Source organism: Corvus brachyrhynchos, unplaced genomic scaffold (genome assembly GCF_000691975.1).
Source record: "Corvus brachyrhynchos isolate BGI_N302 unplaced genomic scaffold, ASM69197v1 scaffold58, whole genome shotgun sequence".
Classification (NCBI taxonomy): domain Eukaryota; kingdom Metazoa; phylum Chordata; class Aves; order Passeriformes; family Corvidae; genus Corvus; species Corvus brachyrhynchos.
This window is the reverse complement of record NW_008239539.1, coordinates 1,881,464-1,889,325: the sequence shown is the minus strand read 5'-3', so window position 1 is coordinate 1,889,325 and position 7,862 is coordinate 1,881,464. Positions and strand designations below refer to the sequence as shown.

The 7,862-nt window shown below is 55.3% G+C and overlaps 1 protein-coding gene and 1 long non-coding RNA gene across 3 annotated transcripts in view; one reads left to right on the top strand and one right to left on the bottom strand.

Moving 5' to 3' along the window:
• The window catches only part of LOC108448436, a 20,194-nt gene extending 17,015 nt beyond the window's left edge, over positions 1-3,179 (bottom strand). For both annotated transcript variants that reach the window (XR_001864316.1, XR_001864315.1), the window contains exon 1: positions 3,167-3,179. This is a non-coding gene — a long non-coding RNA (uncharacterized LOC108448436). The remainder of the gene's footprint in view (positions 1-3,166) is intronic.
• Positions 3,180-7,809: 4,630 nt separating this feature from the next.
• The window catches only part of EEF2KMT (eukaryotic elongation factor 2 lysine methyltransferase), a 6,926-nt gene continuing 6,873 nt past the window's right edge, over positions 7,810-7,862 (top strand). Inside the window, exon 1 of the mRNA XM_017741240.1 lies at positions 7,810-7,824. Coding sequence (XP_017596729.1) covers positions 7,810-7,824 — 15 coding nt within the window. The remainder of the gene's footprint in view (positions 7,825-7,862) is intronic.

Genomic DNA, 7,862 nt, shown 5'->3' with positions numbered 1-7,862 from the left:
CGGGAGCGGGGCCGGGCCGCGGCCCTCGGGCAGCTGCAGGGGGGGCCTGCACCCCCACCCAGCCTCGGAGTCCAGACCCACGTCCCGACCCAGCCCAAGGCCGGACTCGCCAGGTTAAGAAGCACCTTCAAGCCCTCCCACCCCACGGAGATGAGAGCTGGGAGCAGTTCGTGCAGGACCTGCCGCACTCACCGGGCTGCTCCCTCCCGGAGCCACGAGTGAAAACGGGGAGGGGGTCCCAGATATGACCCAGCCCAGCTGGTCCAACACACGCTTATGGGAAATCAGTGGTCGTTGTTCCAGCAAAAGCAGCATCATTTTAAGCCACCAGTCTTGGAGGGAGATTACTGGCTGCTAAGTGAAACATGACAGTTGCTAAACAGGGAAAATGTTCTCTTTAGGCTGTTGGAGTGTCTCCAAAGGGCACCCCAGGCTTTCTGTGTGGGCAGTTGAGGGGTACTGAGATGGCAGATGTTCATAAGGCCTTCTGTAGGATGATGCAAGGACCAAAAGCTGGTGGAGAGCTTGGGCTTCCCTTTGTCTCTCTGTAAGATGACTGCCAGTCATATCAACACATTTATTTGCAGACAGATCTTTTCTAGAGGCTGCAAACACAGTTCTGCCTCTGTTCTGTGGGGTGGGCCGGGGAGAAGCGGCCCCATGCTGCCCTCACTCACAGATGGGATTCCTGGCCTGGGAAAATTGAGGGCTCAGTGCTCCCACAGTGCCTGAGGAAAGCACAGAGCAGGTATCCCCAAAATCACAGGATTGTGGAATATCCTGAGCTGGAAGGGACCCACCAGGATCATCAAGTCCAACCGCTGGCTCGGCACAGGATATCCCCAGGAATCCCGCCATGGCCAGTGGGGATGCCCTGCCCATTGTAGGGCAAAACCTCTCAGGATCCACTGGTGAAAGGGGGAATTTGGGCTTAAAAGAATCCGCTGGCTCCATCATGATAGGCGTTTCTTGTAGGATCTGTCACCAGCTGTGGAATGTTAGCTGGAGTGGGGGTTTGGGCGCTCAGGGATGTATCTGGACACCATTCAGTGGCTGCACTCTGGTGCAGCATGACGTACCCTCAGCTGTCCAGGTCCTGGCCCCACAGGTCACGTGAGACCTGCTGGATGCCTTCATCCCTGATCTCTTCAGCCTTATGGAATAGCAGTCAGCTCCCCAAAGCACCCGAAACACACCCATGTGTGGGGAGTTGGGTTCAGCTCCTTTTGTTACGCTCAGGATTATTAATGAGTGTGAGCAGTGTGAGAGCACAGCTCTGGTGTGACAGGGAGTTCCTGGCTGGACTTATGTCACCAGGCTGGCCCTCATTATTTGGAGAATAAATGTATGAAGCACACTTTGCCCAGTCAGAAAGCGATTCCAAGCAGTGGATGATTTCAGTGTGTTCAGTTAGGAATTACAATCATGGAATGGTTTGGGTTGGAAGGAACATTAAAGCTCTTCTCGTTCCACCCCCTGCCATGGGCAGGGACACCTTCCACTGGCCCAGGCTGCTCCAAGCCCCAATGTCCAACCTGGCCTTGGACACTGCCAGGGATCCAGGGGCAGCCCCAGCTGCTCTGGGCACCCTGTGCCAGGGCCTGCCCACCCTCCCAGGGAACAATTCCTTCCCAATATCCCATCTAGTCTTTTCCTCTGGCACTGGGAAGCCATTCCCCCTTGTCCTGTCCCTCTATCCCTTGTCCCCTGCAGCTCTCCTGGAGCCCCTTTAGGCCCTGCAAGGGGCTCTGAGCTCTCCCTGGATCCTTCTCCAGGTGAACACCCCCAGCTCTCCCAGCCTGTCAGAAATTCAGTGAACTGGAATCCACACTCCCTAATTTTAGCTGGATAAACTGAGGCCCTTGACTGGCAGTGGCCATCACATCTATGAGCAGTGGAGAAAGATGGAGAACTCCAGTTACTCCACACAAGTTCCTGTTCCGGTCATTGATGATAAAGTGGATCAGACATTCAGCTGGCGCAGCAGAGGCATCAATATTGCAGTGAGTTCCTGGGAACGAGGGAATGCCGTGGCTGAAAGCCTGGCTGAAGGTGAGGGGAATGTCACCTGCTGCTGTGTCCTGAGCAAGCCTCATCACAGAAGACAATTTTCAAGCACTCTAGCTCCACACTGACTGTTCCCCAGCTTCTCCTCCACCTGCCATGCCTCCTAAAATGACCATTCCATGGTTTTTCCTGGAGCTGGCTGAGCTGCCTGGGCCATCCCGAGCTTTTTTTGACCATACAAACCTTGCTTTCCTCTGGCTGCAAAGATTCTTCCCCACCCAGCACCACTTCCCAAATCTGACAGAGAAGAGCATCAGGCAGCTCTCCCCACAGCTGGGATCCAACCAGCCGTGGATCAACGTGTGTCAGCCCAGGCACGGCTCCAGATCTTTCTGTGAGCTCCCCTGGGCACCGATCCCGAGCTGCTGTGCCATGGGATACCCTGGAGGATGGGAGGTGGCCTGGAGCAGACCCAGCTGGCCAAGCACAGGGATACACGCCCAGGGTTGGCAGGGACTGGAGGATACACAGGGAGACTTCCCGTTGTGTTCTGGCAGTGCTGGAACCAGCAGCTCCTGCCTGAGGCACAGCAGGTGAGAGGGAGGAAAGGTTTGCATGTTCCACATCCCAGGATCTTCCAGTCCTCGTTTCCCAGGACACCAAGCTTGAATGAGCCTTCCCTCTGTCCTCACCTCTGCTGTGACCTCCACTTCACCCTGGCAAGTGGCTCTTTCCTGGTACTGCCCTCAACCCTCCCAACTGCAGCCTGAGGAACGACGGGGTCCTGATGGCTGTCAGAGGGCAGGACAGAAAGTCCTAGGATCCAGCATTGATTTGGGAGATCCTCCTTGAGCTGTTGCAACAGAAGGCTTTTTGCAGCAAGGCAGGTGCAAGGAAATGCAACCCTTGACTAAATATATAATGTATATATATTGTATAGGGGTGGGCAGGCCCTGGCACAGGGTGCCCAGAGCAGCTGTGGCTGCCCCTGGATCCCTGGAAGTGTCCAAGGCCAGGTTGGGGCTTGGAGCAGCCTGGGACAGTGGAAGGTGTCCCTGCCCATGGCAGGGGGTGGGATGAGCTGAGCTTTAAGGTCCCTCCAACACAAACCATTCCATGATTCCACACTGGGTCACCCTGGCAGCTCCCCAGCCCTCACCTGGGGGTTGAGAGCAGCCTGGGCCAGTGGAAGGTGTCCCTGCCCATGGCAGGGGGTGGGATGAGCTGAGCTTTAATGTCCCTTCAACCCAAACCATTCCATGACTCTGTGATTACCTCTGTGTGTATCTGTCACTGATCAGTGATATGTTTTTAGCTGGTAGGGGTCTCAGGGTAGTGCAGATGATGTAGTTCTGTGTCTAATATCTGTGTGTGCAACACTGAGGGCATTTGAGGGAACAATATTGTACAAACCCAGAAGAGTTTTGCTTTCATTGTCAAGAGAATGCACCACCCACGTTTTTGGTATGAAGGAAATGGGACTCGAGAGGCACAGGAATCCCCCAGGGAAGATCCAGACTGTATTTGTGGAGGCACATGGTCATTGTAGAGTGCAGTCTGACACCAGGCACGTGGCTCCTCCTGCCCGCCCAGCACCATGTGCTGTCACCTGCAGTGGGACAGCCGAGGGGATGATGAATGGTCCTGCTGCAGCTGTGCCAGGACGTGTTCAGTGTGCTCTGTTGTTTTTTGTGGTGTGGTTGTGACACTCAAACCTCTCCCTGCTTGAGGGAGAGGCATCCATCCCCTCTACTCAGGGAGGATTATCTGTTCTGAAACCCCCAGGTGATGCCAGCGCCCCACACCTGTCCTTGGGACTGAGTCTGTGGCCTAGAATGGCCCCCTGTGCCCCACATCATAGGGACGTGGGGGATTGGGGTGTCTCTTGGGGTGCTGGAGCTGTGGGAATGTCCATGGCACTCTGGGGTACTAGGAATTCCCTGTAGTCCTGGGGGAATTCTCACTAGAGGAGTAGAGTTGTCAGCATTTCCTTAGGGGAATCTGACAGTCCTGGGAGTATCAGGGCCTTCTTGGGGGAATCTGGGAGCTTTGGGAATATCAGGCATCCCCCTGGGTGTGTGGTGTCCCCAGGAGATGTCACAGTCCCCAGTTCCTCACAAGCACTGCACAAGTGCAGGGGGACCTCGGAGATTTGGGGTACCCCAGCTGTCATCAGTGGGGTGGAGGTGTCAGGGACACCAGGGAGGGGAGGCCTCCCCTGGTCACTGGCTGGGGGGGATGGGCTCACTGTGGCCCTTGGGCACACCTTGGGGCAGGGGTACTGAAAGGGACCCCCAGAGCCTTGGGAAGGACAGGTCTCATCCCCCTGCAGCCCCTCTACCAACCCCACCACTCCTATTGCCCCTGACACCCCTCAACAGCCCCATCAACACCCAGTCTCCCCTTGACTCTCCTTTCACAGTGCTTCCCAACAGCCCCTGCTCACTCTCCAGCCCCCCCAGTGACCCCCAACGTTCCCCAGTGATGACCCAGAGGATCCCACTGCCCCACCACTTCATTCCCCACTTGCTGTCCCACCATAAGGCAGTTTACCCAAGGAAGGAAAGGGATATGGGTTTGGCAAGGGCTTGGGGTCCACGGCCTCCCTGATCTCCTTCGACTGCTGGACAGTTTTCCCCATGTTTGCCGTGGCCCTGACGGTTCAAGTCCCTGCCAGAGCTGTTATGAGGGGTCTGGCTGTCCCCAAACACAGGACAGGGGCTCTGCCCTGTCACCTGCTCCTCATGAACACGGGCTGGGCTGGTCTCTCATGGCTCCCTGAGGGGATTCTGACCCAGCCCCCCAGGTTACCCTTTGGAGTGCTGGTTTAACCATTCCTATCCCCAAAGTAGCTACTAAAACACTTCAAATCATAGAAGATGTTGAGTTGGAAGGGATCCACAGGGATCACTGCCTCCAGCTCCCTGCTCTTCAAGAGACCAGTCTTCCCAGTACAAAGTGCCCCAGGTATGTGGGGGCTGGAAGACTCCTCCTCAGAAAGGGCTGAAGGCAGAGGAAAGGGTGGTAAAAAGGATTTTTGGCAGCAGTGCCTCTTCTGCCACCCTCCCTAGGCAGAGAGGTGGGGTGACACAGGGGAAAGCAAGTTTTAACGGAAGTCTGCCAGAACTGGTTGGTAGAAAGGGTTTGGTAGAGTGGGAGAGGAGAACCGTGTGTGTGTGTGTGTGAGGAGCTCAGCCTGCCACTGCTCCTTGGAGCAGCCTGCTCCAAAATCCCTGGGATCCAGAGTGTCTCTCTTGTCACCCCAAGGCCCACACTGTCCTGCTGCCAGGTCTCATTAAGCGAGTAAGGGGGTTGGAGATCCCCAGGATCCAGCAATAACGAACTCCCACATGAGGAGCACCCAGAATGACACGGACTAAGGGGACAGAGGAGCTGAGACAACACAGAATAAACTCTTTTATAGAAGAGACAAGGCAGGTGCAGCTCTCGCCGTGTTCACCCAAGGAGGAAATCGGCTCCTGGCCATCAGTGGTGCCCGTGGGGATCTTCTTTCAGGGGTGGCATGATCTCTCCAGTCTCTAAAATCCTGTCCCCCTGCGGGATGAGAGCACGGTGAGCATTCCCTGTGGCATCCAGCCTCCCCCTGCACATCCCAGTCCTTCAGGGAACCTGCAGCTGTCCTCACTCCCAGGCAAGAATCTCACCACAGCTCACCCAGGACATTCACCCAACATTCCCAGAACACTGCAATAACATCACAGCAAAATTACCTGAAGTCTGTACTTGCTTTATCCCTTGTTTTCACTACAGAACAGCAGCCACACATTTTGAGCCTGCCTTGTTTTAAAAATTCCTTATAGCACTGCATAGCCCCCTCCAGCAGCAATCAGTGAGTCCAAACCCACAGCCCAGAGCCCATGGAGAGCCCTCAAAAATCAACCTGCTGCCCCAGTGCTGCTTATTCCAGCTCCAGGCACAGTCTTGGCCTGCTGAGCTGACCTAACTCGACTGAAAAATTAGGCTGAAGACAGAGGCTGAAGGTTGACCTTCAGCATGTTGCTTTTGTGGTTGTTCAGGATGTTTTATAACTTTTGTTTTATAATTTTATTTTAGATAGAGCACAATTAGGAGGTGTTATGCCAAAAATGGGCAGCAGTCAGAAAGGGCAGAGCTGATCTTCTGTGGGAATATTTGCCCTCTGACTTGTTGCACCAATCAGTAACAGCTCAGAGCAGCCTGAAAACAGAAAAGACCAAACATTGTGATGCTCTCTGCTTCACGAAACTTGTCCCAAGCTGAGGTGACACAACTCTTCGGGGACACCTGAGTGTGGGGGACCTTCAGGGCCACCTGGGACCAAGCCAGAACCAACATTTCAGTGCTGACAATGAGGAGAAGCAGAGCCACTCCTGTGTGAGTTCAGGTGTAATAATCACTGGGGTTTTGAAGGCCCATGCCCAAAGGGAATGTTTGTATTTTCCACCCAGGATGAGCAGCATCAGCCAGGTTCTGTCAGCCAGGTGCTACAGAGGAGGTAACACTGAAACAGGGACTGAGGACAAGATGAAAGTGCCCAAACCCACTGTCCCTGTGCTGCTCCAGGACCAGGCTGCCAACAGAACCCAGGAAAGCTGTCACTAGACATTCCTCAGGTGCTGCACAGACCTCCCCGGAAACCCCTTCCCATCTGTGATAAGTGTTAAGAAACTTACAGGGAATATCCGTGGATTTGTCACAACCACACCGTGCGGTGTTTTCTGCAAGTGGGGGAGAAGAGAGGGAAAGGGTAAAGAAAACAGTGTTACTTGGAGGAAGCACAAAGCATTTCCAAAATGGGCACCCTGATCCTTCCAGAATACAAACTGTGCTAAGCACAGGGCTTGTTAAACCTTCCACTGCTTAGAGAAATACCTGAGGCTACAACAGTCACACCTGCTGGGAGGGCAGGGCTGGCCCTTTTCCTTCCCCATACCAGCAGCTGCCCTGGTTATTCCCAGGGCTGTTCCTGCAGGACAGGAACAATTCAGACACAACTTTTCTGCTCACAGCACAGGCAAAGCTGGGCACTGCCATAATCATGGAATGGTTTTGGTTGGAAGGGACCTTAAACCTTCCACCCCTGCCATGGGCAGGGACACCTTCCACTGTCCCAGGCTGCTCCCAGCCCCAATGTCCAACCTGGCCTTGGACACTGCCAGGGATCCAGGGGCAGCCACAGCTGCTCTGGGCACCCTGTGCCAGGGCCTGCCCACCCTCCCAGGGAACAATTCCTGCCCAATATCCCATCCAGCCCTGCCCTCTGGCACTGGGAAGCCATTCCCTGTGTCCTGTCCCTCCATCCCTTGTCCCCAGTCCCTCTGCAGCTCTCCTGGAGCCCCTTTAGGCCCTGCAAGGGGCTCTGAGCTCTCCTTGGTGCCTTCTCCTCTCCAGGTGAGCACCCCCAGCTCTCCCAGCCTGGCTCCAAAGCAGAGGGACTCCAGCCCTGGGAGCTGCACCTCCATGGCCTCCTCTGGACTTGCTCCAGTAGATCCACATCGTTCTGCTGTGGGACCCCAGATCTGGAGGCACCTCTGCAGGTGGGGTCTCACAAGGGTGATTCTTTGTGCTAAAATATCACAAAAAATTTATACAGAAGTGCTACCCCAGCAAGGAAACACAAGTGGTGAACAGGCCATGGGGAATGACCTTCATCTGCAACGAATGTAAGCAGCACGTTCACACCTCCGGGGTGGGATCACTCCTCGCATCATCCCCCCCACCGGGCCTTGGGCTTTTTCCAGCGTTTCCCCGCCCCTTCCCGGGCATTCCCTGTAACCCCCGGGGCCCCGCACGCACCTGGAGATGGTACTTCAGGAAGTAGGTGATGGCCCAGGCGGGGAGCAGCACCCGCAGCA